This window comes from Eucyclogobius newberryi, unplaced genomic scaffold (genome assembly GCF_026437365.1).
Source record: "Eucyclogobius newberryi isolate DKJ021-1_F unplaced genomic scaffold, fEucNew1.0.hap1 SCAF_4, whole genome shotgun sequence".
NCBI lineage: Eukaryota > Metazoa > Chordata > Actinopteri > Gobiiformes > Gobiidae > Eucyclogobius > Eucyclogobius newberryi.
In genome coordinates, this window is record NW_027316056.1 from 37803481 (window position 1) to 37823589 (window position 20109).

The 20109-nt window shown below is 47.6% G+C and overlaps 1 protein-coding gene across 1 annotated transcript in view; it reads right to left on the bottom strand.

Annotated features, from left to right (window-relative positions):
- Positions 1-244: 244 nt before the first annotated feature.
- The window catches only part of LOC140377369 (glutamate receptor ionotropic, NMDA 2A-like), a 427148-nt gene continuing 407283 nt past the window's right edge, over positions 245-20109 (bottom strand). Inside the window, exons 19-21 of the mRNA XM_072462756.1 lie at positions 17793-18349; positions 10059-10315; positions 245-2053 (exon numbers count right to left, since the gene is read on the bottom strand). Coding sequence (XP_072318857.1) covers positions 1120-2053; positions 10059-10315; positions 17793-18349 — 1748 coding nt within the window. The 3' untranslated portion in view covers positions 245-1119. The remainder of the gene's footprint in view (positions 2054-10058; positions 10316-17792; positions 18350-20109) is intronic.

Below are 20109 nucleotides of genomic sequence, written 5' to 3' on the forward strand. Positions count from 1 at the left end.
AGCACAGGGCAGTAGGAAGCATGCATGACCTGAAGTCCAGCTAAAAGAGGAAGCTATAAGGGAATGCTATAGTATATGTGGCTAACACTGGAACACACACCTCGTCCTGAGAGGCTTTGACTGGACGGCAGACGCGTTTGGTCCAATTCTGTTTTGGAAAGTTCAATTGTACTGACATCAATGTTAGCATACAGTCTGTGGGTTAGCGTTCCCCAAACAGACACTGCAACCTTGTTTCCACATTTATGGTTCTGACATTTTGCTTTCTATGTTACTCTTATTTACGACTTGTCCAGCTTGTTAGCATTTGTTAGCAACAGTACATTTAGCTTGCTCGTACAAATATTTGCTCATAAGTTTATTAAAGCAGACGTTCAATGCTGGATCTTCTTGACCAATATCTTAAATGTACATAACTGTACATAACCTCCTTGAGTGTGCATGTGGAAACAGGGCTAAAGTGTGTGTGTTCAAGTGTTGGGACATCGGCAGGCGGGTCTGCACCTCCTCAGACCGCCTGTCCACTGCTCTAGTCTATTACATCGATAGGATTTCTATTCAAGTCAAGGATTATCTAGTGTGTGGTACTGTTGAAGCCATGCCGGCAGTGCAGTTGGAGGCTCAGACATATGGGCTGACGGTAGAAATCATAGTGCAACAGAGTGTCCTGGGGGGAGGGGCGGGTCATGTGTGTGGCTGTGTGTGTCAGAGAGGGAGGGGTCTGCTGTCCCCTGCGTCCCCGAGAGGCTGGTGACAGGCCGGATCTATGTCCAGTCCATGTCCCGGTAGGACACAGTGTGTGCTGTCAGTTTGCCTTTTGACACAGCTCCAGGCAGTACATAACGCCACTGTGCACTCTTCATCCTGTGCCTCCAGGTGTCCCAGGGGAGCCCACCTGCCCCACAGAAGTGATAAAGAACAGTGATTTATTTACTCCACGTTAACCTCCACAGTCTGGAGCCAGCCCGCGCCCCGCCGCCTCACCGCCGCCCCGCCTCACCGCCCCGCCACCGCCCCGCCTCACCGCGCAGCCTGTCCCTGTCTGTGTCTGTGTGTTTATGGAGCTGCCGGTCCCACACACCTGTCCTTGTGTGTCCATGTCTCTTTCACTGTGTGCGGTCAGACATCAGACTCGATGCTGGGCATGCGGCGGTAGAGGCGTGGCCTGTTGCCCCCAGCACTCGAAGCCCTTGGTGCTGTCACGTAGCTCATTGGCTGAGAGGCGGCTGGGGACACCATGTAGGCCACCATCGGAGGCTCTTGCACAGGGTAGAACATCTGCTGGTCCAGCCCGCCCAGCTGGTTCACATGGTGAGTGCCGTGGTTCCCGAGAGTGAGCGACAGCGGCATGCGCTGCTTGTAAAGCTCGTGGGCGGAGCTTCTCTGTGGTATGCGTGTCACAGGTTGGGTGGCGGGTTCTCGCTGTGCAGTGCCAGGAGCTGACTGGGTGAAAGGGTTCTGGGAGGGCCTGTCGGGGAAGAGGCTTTTCGAGCGCCGGGGCAGGGGCATGGGTGCGTCCAGGCTGTGGTGGTGAGAGGGCGAGGGTGAGGGCGGGCTGCGGCTGCTGTAAGGCCGGTCTGAGCGCATTGTGAGAACGTTAGCATAGGCCCCCTCGTCCAGACCCAGCCTGTCTCTGTCAGACAACCCCAGCCCCCGCAGGCGCTCCGAGAGGCCGTCCGGAATCACGTTCTCATACGAGTGCTGCCGGCTCAGCTGCAGCTGCTGGGCCGAGGGAGAGGGCGGCGAAGGCTCAAAGTGGCTAACCAGGCCGTCGCCCTCGCCCACCAGGCCCAGCTCGGCCTGAGGCAGGTAGTGGGTGAACATGTCCGAGGGGTGCGCCTGGTGGCTGTAGTGGGAGTGCAGATGGTCCTCGCTGATGTCGTACAGGTTTCCCAGGTGGGCGCAGGCGTCACAGCGGGCCTGGGGAGAGCGCACAGTGTACAGCCCGGAGTATCCACTCAGTTTGGCCAGACAGGAGCGACAGTGGCCCGGCCGTATGCCCTGGGAACCGGAGCCTCCCCCGTCAAATGATCCTCCGCTTTTGTCCTTCACACTGTGGGCAGACAAGAACACACAGTGTTCAAACAAGGCCCTTTATGTAAGAAGGGTCAAATCAACACAAACAATAACAAGTATTCATAGAAAACAATGGGCCTCTAACCTACAAAGTAAAGATCAAATGTGTTTTACAAACCCCGAGCAGATACAGCGTGTTTGGAAAGAACGATGGCCCCGCTGCGAGCGAGGTCTGCTCCGAGCCGCCATCAATGAACAGCTGAATGGAGCGCACGCAGGGGGCACATCGGGCGTGAGGCTGTGTACAACGAGCACCGGATCAGGCCTACACAGAGAGCCGGGCGACCTTTCAGCTGTTCGGCGCCCTTTTCATGTCACATATGCAAACGCCCTCCTCCTTATGGATGAATGCATACGGGACATGAGAGCTAATGAGGCCAGAGGTCACCGTACGCAGACACACAGGGACAACAGGAGTGGCAGGAGAGGTCTAATTGGGAGTGAAGTCATTTTGAGCGTGGCACATTATGGAGTGAACCACAAAAAAGACACAAAATAGTGACGATTGAAAATCCAGGGACAGCGACGCTGTAATTCACATTTATTTGTCTCTCATTGGAGCCATTCGATAATCCCTTGAGTGGATGGTGTACTGCGGCGGCTTTTCAACAATAAAAGTGTGCCTCGCCCTCGACTCAAGAAAGATTGAAAAACATGGCACAAGAGGATTTTAAAATCATCTTTCAAACGGTTCAAAAACATCCTGTCAGCAGCTCGAGTTCCCTCTCCAGATCCCGTCCCAGCGGCGGCCGGTCAGGAGGCGAGCGCTGCTGCTGGACATGGACAGGACGACTGTAGCTGGACCATGTTGCATGTTCTTTATGATATGAACATTGAGCCGTAGGCGTGAACCAACTCGAGCAGGAGCGGCGTGCGATTTCAGGACGTCCCAACCGCGGCTGCTTCTCTGTGGCAAACATCTCCTCTCGAATATTCTGATCTCATATTCAGAACCATAACTTTTGGATTATTATTACCTGAGGTTTACAGTTTAGTGCTTCGCTCGCTGATTTACTGCACAGTTGCTCAGTTCTGTCATGTTTTATTACGAGCCGCTTGTTGTTGTTGACACGAGCTGACCATTCTGTGATTCATTAATAATCAGCATGTCGTCGTTCACTCTTTGGCACTTTACCCCTCGTTTACGACGGATGGCTTGTTCCGGAGCTCGCTTGTTTGCTCGTTTGGCTTTAGTCCAACTTGATGTGGTTTAATGAGTCTGCGAGGGCCCCGCGGTCCCCTCGTGTTCACCAGGAGGAGCACAGTCGACTCCCAGTCCCCTGTCTGAGGCCGGGCGGCTGCGCTGCCCGTTCAGCTCGCTCTTCTCATCAGCGTGAAATGAGTTGGCCGCGTTTGTGATCGTGAAGGGACCACTCCACATGCTCAGGAGCAGAGGGACCACTCCACATGCTCAGGAGCAGAGGGACCACTCCACATGCTCAGGAGCAGAGGGACCACTCCACATGCTCAGGAGCCGAGGGACCACTCCACATGCTCAGGAGCCGAGGGACCACTCCACATGCTCAGGAGCCAAGGGACCACTCCACATGCTCAGGAGCAGAGGGACCACTCCACATGCTCAGGAGCAGAGGGACCACTCCACAGGCTCAGGAGCAGAGGGACCACTCCACAGGCTCAGGAGCAGAGGGACCACTCCACATGCTCAGGAGCAGAGGGACCACTCCACAGGCTCAGGAGCAGAGGGACCACTCCACATGCTCAGGAGCAGAGGGACCACTCCACATGCTCAGGAGCAGAGGGACCACTCCACAGGCTCAGGAGCAGAGGGACCACTCCACATGCTCAGGAGCAGAGGGACCACTCCACATGCTCAGGAGCAGAGGGACCATGTGAGGGGTTCATTCATAACTAAAGTCAGATCTAGAGTGCTGTGTTTATCTGGCCTGTAATACTCTTAGACACTTACACTTGCAAGTATCTAAGACTACTTGCATTTATGACAAATCATAAAGGATAGTTATGTAAGTTAACATGTGAAATAACTATTGCCCTATTTGCGTCATCACAGCTTTTATTTGGTAAAGAAACGACACGCCTCACGCTAAATGCTTCTGTTTTTTACAAATTGGGCCGCTCAGTTACATAAGAATAAATCACGATTACAAAGACAATTAAAATAATAGATTTGATAACTGATGGGCTCAATGGTAATAATACAAATGAAAATGTGATTAACTACTCACGAGTGTTAATTGTCATTTGGGCGTTTGCAGCTGGAGCTGTACGTGCTCAATGCAAATGGCACTTCTCGCCGAACACGACTGAAAAAACTCATTAAACACGACGCAGACTTTACTCAGACTGACACTTCTTTATTTATTTGGCCTCGGAGCTAATGGAGCTAATGGAGCTAATGGACGACACGCAGCTGTGGGACGGTGCACGAGTCAAATCCAAGACATTAAAGAGAGACTGAAAACTTTCGGAATCCATTTCACGACTATTTCTTATTGTCATTTCTTCAAGTTCTTCAACAGAACTCATTTTCTCAACGGCCGACCCATTTCTCCTGCGTCATTGTCACTTTTACAAACTGCGAAACGAGCTCTTCGCCGGTCCACGAAAGCCTCGCCGCCCTTGCTCTCGATCGCATTGAAAGTCAAAGTTATTAGACGGGCCTCTTAAGTGCATTTTGATGTCCGCCTTTATGTCCGTCCTTAAACCGCCGCGCGGCTCTGTGTGAGTATTTTAATGCGTGCACTAAAATAAGTAAGAGGCCGGTGGTCTCGAAAGAGCGGTGGTCTTAAAACGGAGTCGGGTCCGGACAGTGAAAAAACAACGAAAAAGAGTAGCAGGTACAAATATTCACACAAAAACAAAGTCTCGTTAAATTTGCCCATTTTCAAGTTTATCGTAAATGTTAAGTAGGTTTAGTGATAGAGCTCCCCCTGCAGCTCGCGTGTGAAAATACACTGAAGGAGAACGGACACGAAAGACAGTATAATCACGTACAAAACCATTTAACGTTGCCAAAAATGGGAAAAAAGAGCCAGGATTTCTCAGGAGAGTTGTGTTAAAGTCGATGTCGGGGACGTCGAAGTCTGGTTTTCCGCCCCGAGACAGCAGGGGGCGACGAATGACACTTTCACAAGCCCCGAAAACACATGGTTAACCATCGCAGAGACTCACAAAGACATTCATTCAGGTGAAATGTTACTTATTCTTCTTTAATAGTTGCTTCAGTCTTCAGTCAGCACCCTCTAAAGGTATCTATCCAGCGTTTCCATGGCGAGAGCTTTGTGTCCCAAATACACCGTTTAACAAGTGTTTTAGAGATCCAAAGCCAACTCTGTCAGTACGAACTCGGTAGAGTTTAGACTTTGGAGGGGACAGACTTTCAAGTTTAAAGTTTGTTGGGTCAGAAAAGTCACCGACAGTACAACGTTTTACCATCTCAGGTTTTGGGACAACCTGTCACCATAGTTACGGAGCACGTTAGGCTAATGTAAATGTTATAGATTAAATATGGCTGTGTCTTTCTGACTAAACTTAATCATTTCTTACATTCTTAATCCGCCACGTTTGCTTAGACAAAGGAGGCAGGATGCATGTCTCTGATTGGCTGATACGCCTGTTAATCACTGGTCACGGTTTGAGACAAGAATCCGAACTAAGTCCTTTGTAAAGCGTAGATAAAGATTAACATTTAAAAATAATTCTAAGCTAGTCAAAACTACTCAAATTTAAATACTGAATTCAACTTTTCCAGCACGTGATCATCAGAAACGCGGCGAGGCTGCACCAGAGAAGCCGTAACTCAGAATGTGGCAAGAAAATGAATTTCGCTCCAGAACACCAGAACTACTTTTCAAAAGTGGTTTTCCAATCTCAAATATATACTTGAGCTGGGGAAACAGTTATTCGCATGATTTCTTCCAGTATTTGAGAAAATAGGTGCCGAAGTTGACAGTTTACCCAAATATGTGACAAATTGGGGTGTAAACCATCTTCATACCTTCTTATTTTTTTATTCTTTGATTGATTACTTCAGAAATTCAGATTCTCAGAGACATAATTACTTTCTTGGAGGTTGTAAAGTGGAGAGACTCTGGGTGCTTTAGTTTATGTGCAAACGTAAGATAAAAAAACTGTTTTAACAATTCTGCATGTTATCATTAGGCACTTGAAAACTCTTCCTCCACGTTTAGTATTCAACTGAATGCTTCAACAATTACAAATTCTCAATTTCTGATTCATACTACACTATAAAAACATAATCTAAAAGTACTAGTTTAACCCTTTCAACACCAGTTACCCATTTGAAGAAAGTAAACATGTCTGGACAAAGGCCAAGTTGTTGGTGCAGTGTTTTTAGATCTTAAAAAGGCCTTGGACACTGTGGACCACAGCATCTTATTAGACAAGCTCCAGTCCTTTAAAATCTCAACCAACACACTCCAGTGGCTGAAAATATATCTTGAATGCCGACCACAATGTGTTAGGGTGAATGGGAATAAATCAAGCCTGAGGCCTAATAACATGGGGTACCACAAGGTTCTGTGCTGGGACCTTTGCTGTTCACCATGTACATAAATGACCTCTCAGACGCTGCCAAGGCGTAAACTGTCAGCTCTACGCCCATGACACAGTCATCCATGTGTCTCACTCAGGCAGGACAGCAGCTGACACAGGCCCTATAACATCTCCTCTTGGCCTGAGCGATCACATTTAACCCTAAATGTAAAGAAAAACGTTGCCATATGTTTCTCCATAAAATCACAATCTTTGAATGACCCTTTGTTGTATCCATAAATTACCAAACAATCCAAGAAGTAAAATAAACGAAATATCTAGGATCATAATTGATAGATCGACTTAAAGTTTCAAAGTCACGTAAAGTACATCTGTAAAAAACTAAAAACAAACTTGAGGTACTTTCGCTTCATAAGACGGGAGCTGTCGCATCAAGCGGCTCTGCTGTACTTACTTACATGCATGTACTTACATGTACTTACATGCATGTACTTACATGTACTTACATGCATGTACTTACATGTACTTACATGCATGTACTTACATGTACTTACATGCATGTACTTACATGTACTTACATGCATGTACTTACATGTACTTACATGCATGTGCTTACATGTACTTACATGCATGTACTTACATGCATGTACTTACATGCATGTACTTACATGCATGTACTTACATACATGTACTTACATACATGTACATACATGTGCTTACATGTACTTACATGCATGTACTTACATACATGTACTTACATACATGTGCTTACATGCATGTACTTACATGCATGTACTTATATGTGTACTTACATGCATGTACTACCATGCATGTACTTAAATACATGTACTTACATACATGTACTTACATACATGCATGTACTTACATGCATGTACTTACATACATGTACTTACATGTACTTACATGCATGTACTTAAATGCATGTACTTACATGTACTTACATGCATGTACTTACATACATGTACTTGTACATCTCTCATAATGTCTGACCTCATGGTCACAAACATCTGTATTCACGCTCAAACATGTCATATCTTTGTACAAGCAGCAATCCAGGTGTTTGATAGACCCTCTGAGGCGGCACCATGTGATGTCATCCAAAAGCACAACCTTTTTACAATTTACAATTTTGTAAATTTTAGCACATTGAAAATGTTTTTTAAATGTTTACATAATCACACATTTAAACCTTTAGACTGACACGAGCACCTTTATTAGGTGTTTAAACTGTGGCTGAAACCAGGACAGAACTGTGCACATGGTGACGTATAAAATGAAATGTATTGTATATAGTTTGTACATTTTGTATTGTTTTAATTCTAAAAGCCTCCTATGGACAGGTGTTGAAAATTAGCATATTTAGCTATAACACTTAAAACATTGCATCTGGTTCGTCCAATGTAAATGCAATGTCCATATTAAATAAATAAATAAATAAAATAGGCTATTGGTAAAAGTTAAAGTATTGTTGTTAGATTTTTACTCTATAGAACAGATATAATTTTAAGCAATCACTATATGTATTTACAATATGAACAAATAATTACAATCATAATAGCAGCATTTACACCGTGATAAACTGGCTAATTAACAGTGTATCTTTCGATCTAGTATAAGGCAAACTTTCTGCAGAATAGCACATACATACAAACAGAGGAATGATATAAGTATGATTGATATCAACATGTGTAAGTACAACATTAACATTGTACTGGGGTCTAATCTAAATCACTTTCATCTGATTCAGACTCTGGCATTTCGTCAATGTTTTCCGGGGTCTGGAGGGATAATTCATCAGCTGTAGTGGCCACATTTTCACAATCTACAAATTTACAGGAGATAAAGCAAGAAATCTTTGCCTTAAGACAGGAACATCTACCCTGAGAACATTGACCAACTTTACAAGAACACGAGACGTCTTCAGGACCAAATCTGGAGCAACAGCTAAGGTCAACCACTTAATAGACAAGGCTCCATCTTCAAGAATCCATACATGACCCTCGGGTGAAGGTCACAGATATGTTGCTTAAGTGACCTCCGGTGAATAGCTGCTTGATAATTGGCTCGCGAGCTGTGCTGGTGGAGGGCATGAGTTCCTCTGACGGAGACGAAACACAGAATAAGTTGTACCTTCATTTACACTCCACACCTCTTGCTGACCACACAAATGACAACAAACCTTTCCAAATCAAAGCTTCTGCCTAGTCTGACAAAAGCATCACAGAATCTCTCTTCCCTTGTCAATATTTCCAAAGCTCTTTTTTTACCCTTGCCAAAGAAAGCACTGACTGAGTCACAGCCTGTAAACACATGAAGCACAATTAATGCTTCGCTCATCTTTGCACCTAGAATAGAAGTAACTCTGCAGACATCAATCATGCGGGTGTGTTGTTGGGTATCAGTTAGGAAGAACAGATTTAAGTCAGGGGGCAAGCTTGACATCTGTATCAGGACTTCTGATCATCACAGAGCTAAACACTTCAGCAGCATGTTTAGTATGAAGTAAGATGCTTCCTCGTGGTCACATAAAGTCAGCTCTGGTACAACTGACACTTGTACTTGTCCACCGATACACCTCAAGAGATGACAATCCTTTCCATGAGTAACAAATATGGCTATGTCATGTTTCAGTGAGCTAAGATCAGCATCCTTCCATACAGAGAACAAAAACTGAAATTTATTCCACTGTTTTGGAGTTTTCTGTTCTTTACTATATATGCTTATCTTTTGGGTCCCAGAAGAACTTCGATGTAATCTTTCAATATTTTGTATGCTTATTTCAGGGTACCTGTCAGTCACAAAGTCCACTCGTTCGCAGCTATACCTATAAGCAAAGCTAATGACTACCTGGAGTATTCTATCAGCAATCTCACCAAATGTACCTGGAACAGAGCCGAGAGGCTGCAAAACAGCCAGACCATCGATCATAAGAGCTGCGTTATCAGGCTTTCCATTGAACAGACAATCACTGACCCTGTCTTCTATGACACCCAAGAGAGCTGCCTTGTTAGTCTCGGCAAGTTGAGCGCCATCATTCGCAGCCACAGGATATGACACTGGACCATGGGAATATGACAGAATCTCATGCAAATCTAACCTGCTGCTTTGACCAACTATGAGAAGCCTGGCAAATATGATGCGATCACTTTTCACATCAGACTCTTTGGTGGACCTTTTGGATGGCTTTTTCTTGAGGTCTTTGAAAGTCTTCATCTTCATCTTCTTAAGCGGCCTGACTACATCGTGTTTGTTGGTCGCCAAACGCTCTGAGATACACTGATCAGCAGCCATTTTGGAAAAGAAACAACTGGTGCGAAGCGAGTGGAGAACTTCTGGTCATGAGCTAATATTACAATGATCATTTTATATTTGAAGTTATTTTAGGTGTAGCAAACTTGAACGATACAGGCCTAAGATCTATTGGAATAACCCGGAGCGGCGGCCATGTCGAAAGGCGTGGCACTCACCTGCTGTGCGTGTTGTAGGTGCTGTACTTCTTGTCCTTGAGCGAGTGCAGGTCGGCCTCGGCGCTGTGGCTGTGGTGCAGGAGGCTGGCGCTCAGCTGCAGGATGGGCGCGTCCATCTGCGGCGAGTGGGCGTACGTGGAGCCGTCGGCGGGGAACAGGTCGGGCGGGTACGGCTGCTCCTCGCTGCCCGCCTGGCTCTCGCGCTGGTAGGGCGGCGCCGACTGGAGGCTGGCCTGGTCCGAGTCGATGGAGTAGATCTGCGGAGGAGGAGGGAAAAGGCGAGTCGAGTCAGGGGCGGGAGAGGCTTAGGGGTTAGAGTCTTTACCCATCGACCAGGAGCTCAGCGGTTTGATTCCAGGTGTGCCTTGAGCTTCAACTTCCCTGTCTATAGACTTGTTAGCTTTGGAGCGGATCAGTTTGGCGCTAAAGTGTTTATTTTGCGTTAAAATGACTGTTCACGGTTTTTGTTCACGTAACAATTACAATTACGTTTATTGTAAAAGAGAGTCAAAATGAGACCGCTGTGCACTGTCTGCATTTAATTATAGAGCGTTTTATTCTCCGGGAAGCAGGAAGTTAGCATGCTAGTTGTTGTTAGCGTTACCGTGATGGCAGAACTTGCTCGCTTCTTCTGAACGTTGTGCGAGCGCTTGTAAATGCATCGCGGTGAATCGTTAGGAGGCTTGGCGTGCGTTAGGTAATCGAGCAGCGCACGTGGAGCGCTGCGAGGAGTTTAACATGTAATCGTTTCACGTTTTTATGACAGGAAAAAACAGACTCAGGCCAAAACGACGGAAGATAATCATTTCTCCCCAAACTCTGACTTGATCTTGTAATAAACCACTGTATTTCAAACTTAAGCGAAAATAAGCTAGCAAACATTAGCAACAGCTGTTTCCTGTTTATTGACGCCCGGCACTCGCCACACGACCCAAAACGTGATATTTCCAGTGCATTTTGAATCTAACAGAAGAGTGCAATAAATGCAAAAAAGCTGACAATAAACTCGATAGTTTCTTGTTTGCTGCAGCTTTAGCGCCACAAACTGAGAATAAAAAAGTGTTATTAAAGAAGGATTTAGATTGTATTTATTCAGAAAACAAAAACATTGTGCCATTAACCCTTAACACGCCGGCGGTATGAGAGCCAGTGGAAACGGGCCTCATGTGTGAATGAAGTGCGGCTGCATGAATGATTGACGAGCGACAGTGGGTACGGCACAAAATGGCCGTCAGTCTAACCCAGTGTCTCTGTGCAACTTGTCAAACATCAGATTTTGGTGTTTTACCAGATGCATTTACTCATAGACAAATTCCCGAGTTGTCACAACATCTCAGACCATATGTTTCACCATGTGTGTAGTGTGTTGCCATGGAAACTGTGCCATCCTGAAGAATGCAAAGTCATAAGGAAATCAATAAATCTATTTTTTTTAAGTTAAAAAGATTCATTCATTCATTTTTCTAGCGCTTGTTCTCGTTCTGGGTCCCGGGGGACAAGAGCCTGTCCCAGTGACTTTGGGCCTTAGGCGGGGCACGTCCTGGACAGGGGCCGGCTGATTCATGTCTTTTTGTGACGTTGGGAGGAAGCCGGAGAACACAGAGAGAACCCACGGTAACACGGGGAGGACCACAAAAATATTCTACTCTTAATGAAAAATTGTGAAAAGAGAATTGTTGCGGACATCTTGCCTGAACAGTTCTTTGGAAGTCCAATTTTATGATCAGTTTATGGATTTGGCCCTTAAGCTTTAGTGGCTTTCAACTAGTGCCACTTACAGATTGTGTTGGCCGTTTCGCAACCGTTATGAGGGAAGTGTAGAATACTACCTGCACGTACCACCTGCACGTACCACCTGCACGTACCACCTGCACGTACCACCTGCACGTACCACCTGCACGTACCACCTGCACGTACCACCTGCACGTACCACCTGCACGTACCACCTGCACGTACCACCTGCACGTACTACCTGCACGTACCACCTGCACGTACCACCTGCACGTACCACCTACACGTACCACCTGCACGTACCACCTGCACGTACCACCTGCACGTACCACCTGCACGTACCACCTGCACGTACCACCTGCACGTACCACCTGCACGTACCACCTGCACGTACTACCTGCACGTACCACCTGCACGTACCACCTGCACGTACTACCTGCACGTACCACCTGCACGTAGTACCTTTACTTCTGGAACAGAGCTTATTCCCTGCTGCAAATGAATATCACATGGGGGTTTCCGGTGACGTCATTTCCGGTGAGTGTGTCGCGTTTTCAGAGCTGTTCGTTCTTAGAGCCTTTTACCGATTAATCCACGAGTTATACACAATATTTACGCATCATATACACAAAAGTGAACGTTTGATTTCTCCGCAAACAATCCGGAGCCTCAAGCCGCTCGCTTTTCAGTATTTCGTGGATTAAAAAGCCCTCCTCACTTTCTAGCTCCAGCCTGAACTAGCCTAGCGTAGCCTTGCCGCTAGCGTCATGGCTGGATCTACCTTTACCTGTTTGAGCTGTCATATGTCGAGTTAGAACCCTGGCTCCTTCTCTGATGATAGGTGCGTGAAGTGCAGTGTAGTGGTAGTTTTGGAGGCCAGGGTTACGGAGTTAGAAGCGCGGATCCGCTGTTTAGAGGAGCTAAAGTCCAGTTATAGTTCGGTTTTAGCGCGAGGGCTACCGGACCGCGCTGCAGGGCGTAGCATTAGCATTAGCAGTAGCAGTAAGGCCGAGCTCAGCCCCTCAGCGTCTCCCGTGCAGCCGGGACTAGACCAGGAACAGAATAGGGACCATTTTGTGACAGTTCGGAGGGGACAAGGCGCTAAACGCCGAACCTCAGAGCGCCGTGAGCTTCACGTCTATAATAGGTTTTCTCCCCTCAGCGATCACACGCCCGCTGAACACACGAGAGAAACTCTTGTAATCGGGAGTTCTATTGTTAGAGACGTGAAGCTGCCAGCTGCTAGCGTTAGGTGTTACCCGGGGGCCAGAATGGGTGACATCGAAGGAAACCTTAGGATCTTAAAGCAGAGTAGGACCCGTTTCCGGCGAGTCGTGGTTCACGCAGGCGGTAACGACGCCCGTCGGAGACAATCAGAGGTGCTCAAAGTTCAAGTAGCCGCGGTGTGTGACCGATGTCGGACACTGTAATATTTTCTGGTCCCCTGCCCAATCGGATCAATGCTGAATTGTACAGCCGTCTCTCAGCATTCAACAACTGGTTATCCAGATGGTGCCCTCAAAACAACGTTGTCTTTATTGATAACTGGAGTGCGTTTTGGGGAAAGCCCGGGCTCATACGCAGGGATGGCATCCATCCGACTTCGGAGGGTACATCCCTATTAGTTCGGAATTTGACCGATAGTCTTAGTCGTGTTAAGTGACCATCTAGGGATGAGCCCCAGGTGCAGAGCAGCAGCTTAAGACGCTCCTCTGTCGCTGAACTCTCGCCCGTTCTGTTACCTGTGAAGTGTTCAGATTCAAGACAGATAGAGACTGTGTGTGTCCCTCGTGTCCCTCGTACAAATAATGCCAAAAAGTCACATCTCAGAAAAAATATTTCAGGCATCAGACCAAATAACTTAAGGAAAATAACAATCACAAATGACACAAATACACAAATGAATAAACACGTAAAATGTGGACTGCTAAACATTAGAGCAATTTCCTCCAAATCGCTCTTAGTTAATGAATTAATTAGTGACTATAACATAGATCTTCTAGCTCTAACTGAAACGTGGCTTCAACAAGACGACTACGTCAGACTAAATGAGTCCACCCCACCCAGCCATGTTAACTTTCAGACCGCCAGGAGCACAGGCCGAGGTGGTGGTGTGGCAGTGATCTCCCACTCAAGCCTACTCATGAGCCCTAAAACTAACAATGCATTTCACTCATTTGAAAGCCTTATGCTGTCAATCACATGTCCAAATATGAAAAACCAAAAAGGAGTTTTGTTCATAGTTATCTACCGACCTCCTGGTCCCTACTCAGAGTTTTTAACAGAGTTTTCTGACTTTATATCAAACTTAGTGTTAGCCTGGGATAAAATAGTTATAGTTGGAGACTTTAATATCCACGTGAACATGAGTGATGACGCTCTCAGTAATGCCTTCAGCGCCTTGTTAGACAGCATTGGTTTCACTCAGAATGTAAATAAACCGACTCACACTCACAAGAACACTCTGGATCTTGTCCTAACGTATGGAACAGAGATTAGTGACCTCATTGTCCTCCCTCAAAACCCTAAATTGTCAGATCATTTCCTAATTACCTTTCAGTTTATTCTTAAAGATCATCCAGTCCCACAAAATAAAGTTATAATGAAAAGGACAATATCTGAAAAATCTATCTCAAAATTCAAAGAAATAATAGAGCCAATATTCAGTGACATGTCATGTGATCCTGCTGAGAACAGCTTTAGTCCCAGTTTAAGTGATCAATGTGTCGACTTGACCATGAATTCTCTGAAGTCTGCTCTTGACGTTGTCGCGCCGTTAAAACAGAAGGTCATTAGGCCAAAGCGCGCCTCCCCATGGTACAACCAAGAACTGCGTTCACATAAACAAAAAGTTAGAAAGTTAGAGGGATTATTTCGTCGCTCTCACACCGAAGAATCCCTAAAAGCATGGAAAAGTTGCCTGCTGTCCTATAAGCAGGCTCTGCGTAAGGCCCAAACCAGATATTATTCAAATCTAATAGAAGTCAACAAAAGTAACACTAAATTCCTTTTCAGCACTGTAGCTAGGCTAACAAACTGTCACAGTGCAGTAGAGCCCTCAATCCCAGCTACACTTAGCTCTGATGATTTCCTCCTATTTTTTAATAATAAAATAAAAACAATCAGAGATAAATTAGATGAAATTACCCCCGCTATTAGCCCTGAACTAGCCCAAGCTGTAAATCTAACGTCCCATATAAATCCACCTGTAAACCTAGAAAGGTTCACAGCTGTTGATCAAGCAGAGATAACTTCAGCCATTATGTCCTCTAAAAGCTCAACTTGTGTCCTAGACCCCATTCCAAGCAGACTCCTCAAAGACATTCTCCCCCTAATTATAGACCCTATTCTTAATATAATAAATACTTCACTCGAAAGTGGCTATGTTCCACAGTCCTTCAAACATGCAGTCATTAAACCTCTTCTGAAAAAGCCTAATCTAGATCCCGACCTATTGGTAAACTACAGACCTATTTCAAATCTTCCCTTCGTCTCTAAAATCCTTGAAAAAGTTGTAGTAAAACAGCTTTGTCGCCACCTGCAGGACAATAACTTATTTGAAGTTTTCCAGTCAGGGTTCAGAGCCCACCACAGCACTGAAACTGCACTAGTTAAAGTCACAAATGATTTGTTATTAGCCGCTGACGATGGACTGGTCTCAATCCTGGTTCTGTTGGACCTCAGCGCAGCGTTTGACACCATTGACCACAACATTCTACTGCAGAGGTTAGAATGTGATGTAGGTGTTGGAGGAACAGCCCTCAGCTGGTTTAAATCCTATCTATCTGATAGGTTCCAATTTGTTAATGTAAACCAGAGCTCCTCACCAAGCTCTAAAGTAATTTACGGTGTGCCACAGGGTTCGGTACTCGGTCCAATTCTGTTTACTCTTTATATGCTACCATTAGGCAACATTATCAGAAAGCATGACATTAACTTCCACTGCTATGCAGATGACACTCAGCTGTATTTATCAATGAAACCTGATCAGAGCGATCAAGTAGACAGACTTAGTACTTGTGTGAAGGAGATAAAAACCTGGATGACACTAAACTACCTGCTTCTTAACCCTGAAAAAAACGAGGTCAGTGTGCTTGGCCCTAAGCATCTACGAGACGCTCTATCTGAGCAGATAGTCACACTGGACAATGTCAGTGTAGCCTCCAGTTCTACTGTAAGAAACCTTGGAGTCTTATTTGACCAGGAGCTCTCATTTAAAGCTCATATAAATCAAGCTTGTAAAACAGCCTATTTCCATTTGCGCAACATCGCCAAAATCAGAAGAATCCTGCCTAAAAGTGATGCCGAAAAACTTATCCATGCATTTGTAACGACTAGATTAGACTACTGTAACTCCCTGCTTGCAGCGTGTCCTAAAAGCTCCATAAAAAGCTTTCAACTGGTTCAAAATGCAGCAGCAAGATTACTAACAGGAACAAAAAGAAGAGAGCACATTACGCCAGTGCTGAAGTCTCTTCACTGGCTCCCCGTCAAGTCCAGAATCAAATTCAAAATTCTACTCTTGACCTACAAAGCCATAAATGACATGGCCCCATCCGACCTCAAAGATGCTATAGAACCATATCATCCAAACAGAGCTGTTCGCTCTCAGAATACTGGCCTTCTGGTGGTGCCAAGAGTCTCTAAAAGTACTGTAGGAGGTAGAGCGTTTAGCTACCAAGCTCCTGTGTTATGGAATCAGCTCCCGACCCATGTTAAATATGCTGACACAGTCTCTTCATTTAAGTCCAGGCTTAAAACGTTCCTCTTCGAAATCGCTTATGGTCAGACTAGTTAGGAACAGAAACATAAACCCACAGCTTCAGCTACGCTGCCCTAGGAGTAACTATGCTGGGGGAAGTATGGCAGCTTGAGCACTATCCTCTTCTTCTTCTGACTACTTATGCTATCAAACAATATTTATTTTTTGATTCCACTTGCAAACTGTTCACCGCCTTCTTTTCTTTCTCTCACTCCTGAGGACCTGTGGACCCAGATGCCCCTCCCCTGGTGAAGTGGTCCCTGCCCTGTGTGGACGGTCCCTCATCTGCCTGAAGAGTGGCTCCAGTTCGCCTCAGTCGGTCCCTCATCTGCCTGAAGAGTGGGTCCAGCTCGCCTCCGACGGTCCCTCATCTGCCTGAAGAGTGGGTCCAGCTCGACTCAGACGGTCCCTCTTCTGCCTGAAGAGTGGGTCCAGCTCGACTCAGACGGTCCCTCTTCTGCCTGAAGAGTGGGTCCAGCTCGACTCAGACGGTCCCTCTTCTGCCTGAAGAGTGGGTCCAGCTCCAGTCTCCTTGTGTCCGTCTGTCCGTCTGTGAGAGTCGGATCTCTCCTTCACTGGAACTCCTCCAGGTTTCTACGCTTTTTTCCCAAAGAGGTTTTTTTGTAGTTTTTCCTGGCCGAGAAGGAGAGTCTAAGGACAGAGGACCCTGGGACATCGTCCCTCGCCACCACAGACATTGTCTGACTCCATCGCCACCACAGACATTGTTGATTCATTTCTCCCTGTGGCCCTCAGAGGCAACTGTTGTTGTGATTTTGGGCCTTACGAAAATAAATTGATTTGATTTGATTTGATGCTCATCTCATATTATTTTGTATTTGTTTGCAGCCAGCACCAGTGATTTAACGGGCCAATCACAGGGCAGCATTGTGGTTTGGGCGGAAAACAACCGATCTAACTCAAACATGGCGGCGCCGACGGCCGTACTTCAGCCTATTTTAGAAAAAATAAGGACTATTTTGCTTTTCAGACACATAGACACACTGGCACTTTCATTTGTGGACGAGAAAGAGACTGAGCTTTTCTGAACTCTGGATTTAACACGTTTTTGAAGAGAAAACATAAAATTTCATCATCAAATTGAGTAAAAAGTTGAGATATTCTCAGCTTTTTGATCCAAACCACTAATCAATAAATCTAAATAATAATTGCAAGTCAAATATTCATCAGTTGTTCACGATTATCATCATCTTTCAACTGTGACTCAACCAAACGCCTACCTTAGCCCCTCCTCCGCTCCCTCCGCCGCCTCCTCTTTTCCTCAGCTGATTGACAGGCTTGAACCCGCCTCTGGTCGCCATGGAGTCCGAGTCCTTGTGGGAGGTGGGCCGGCTGGAGCACTCCGATATGTCCGAGTGGGGGGGCTCCTCCGGTAGGTACCGCTGGCTCTTCATCTGCGGCGGTCCGGTCCCCTGACCTTGCCCCGCCCCCCCAGTGCCCGCGGGGCCCCCTGGACTCTGGGCCCCTGGAGAGGGCGTGGCCGGCTGCGTCTTCAGGGTCTCCACGCTCTTCTTCCACAGCGCCCGGGGTTTGGACGCCGGGGCCAGCGCCGGTCCGGCGGGTCCGCGCGGCTGCTGCCCGTTGTCGTTGGCGACCGACAGCTGCGTGGGCTTGTTGGGGCTGGTCTGGAGGGGCGGGCCCTTGGGTTGCCCGGGGAACGGCGTGGCGTTGTTGAGCAGGTTTTTGTGGCGCCCGGTGGACAGTGACAGGAAGCTCTGCGAACCGGCGGCGTTGCTATAGAGACCGGGACCCTTCGGAGGCAGGCCGAGCGAGTTACCTAGGAGACAAGGAGACAGCATGGATGCACCGCACAACACGAGCGCCGCGGGCTCCAGAAGCATCAGCCGTGAAAACACATTCAACATTTGTGAATTCACTTTTTCTTTCAGTTTAAAAATGTGGGAAAAGAAGTGGTTTTGCTCTCGTCCTAACATCAAAACTCTGTGTGTGTAAAACTAACACTCCCACCGTCCTCAAGCGAGGGGCATGAGGCGGCGGGACGGGGGGGCATGAAGCGGCGGGACGGGGGAGCAGGAGGCAGGGGGACGGGGGAGGAGCATGAGGCGGCGGGACGGGGAAGCATGAGGTGGTCGGGACGGGGAAGTGTGAGGCGGCGGGACGGGGGAGCAGGAGGCGGCGGGACGGGGAAGCAGGAGGCAGGGGGACGGGGGAGGAGCATGAGGCGGCGGGACGGGGGAGGAGCATGAGGCAGCGGGACGGGGAAGCATGAGGTGGTCGGGACGGGGAAGTGTGAGGCGGCGGGACGGGGAAGCAGGAGGCAGGGGGACGGGGGAGGAGCATGAGGCGGCGGGACGGGGGAGGAGCATGAGGCAGCGGGACGGGGAAGCATGAGGTGGTCGGGACGGGGAAGTGTGAGGCGGCGGGACGGGGGAGCAGGAGGCGGCGGGACGGGGAAGCAGGAGGCAGGGGGACGGGGAGGAGCATGAGGCAGGGGGACGGGGGAGGAGCATGAGGCGGCGGGACGGCGGTACAGCTAATGCGTTCCTCGTCGTGGCGTGCTACAGCTAATGCGTTTTCCGTCGTGGCGCGCTACAGCTAATACGTTTTCCGTCGTGGCGTGCTACAGCTAATACGTTCCTCGTCGTGTCGTGCTACAGCTAATGCGTTCCTCGTCGTGGCGTGCTACAGCTAATGCGTTCCTCGTCGTGGAGTGCTACAGCTAATGCATTCTCCGTCGTGGCGTGCTACAGCTAATGCGTTCTCCGTCGTGGCGTGCTACAGCTAATGCGTTCTCCGTCGTGGCGTGCTACAGCTAACGCGTTCTCCGTCGTGACGTCCTTGTGGCTGACTCTCGATGGGATTACAGGGTGTCCAAGGAGAGCCCGGTCACCTCGCACGGCGCACTGTACACAGCAATCAGCGCGGTAATTACACCGGCGCCACGTGCCACAGAGGGCGCAGTTGGCATTGGATTAAATGGGACTAAAACAGCGTGAAAAGAGCGGCGGCGTTGTAGAGGCCGGTGCTGTTGCAAACGTGAGGCGTTTCCAGCGTTGGAAGTCGGAAGTCTCTAATTACTTGTTGGCAAAATGTAGCGTCTGTGCAGCCGGCGAAACGTCAAAAATCCATGTGTTTATTTCACTGCCTCATTAAAACCAATGGCACAGGTAGAAGTGTGTGTGTGTGTGTGTCTGTGTGTGTGTGTGTCTGTGTGTGTGTGTGTGTGTCTGTGTGTGTGTGTGTCTGTGTGTGTGTGTGTGTGTGTGTGTCTGTGTGTGTGTGTGTCTGTGTGTGTGTGTGTGTGTGTCTGTGTGTGTGTGTGTGTCAGTGTGTGTGTGTGTGTGTGTGTGTCTGTGTGTGTGTCAGTGTGTGTGTGTGTGTGTGTGTGCGTGTGTCTGTGTGTGTGTGTGTCAGTGTGTGTGTGTGTCAGTGTGTGTGTGTCTGTGTGTGTGTGTGTGTGTGTGTCTGTGTGTGTGTGTCAGTGTGTGTGTGTGTCAGTGTGTGTGTCAGTGTGTGTGTCAGTGTGTGTGTGTCAGTGTGTGTGTCAGTGTGTGTGTGTCTGTGTGTGTGCGTGTG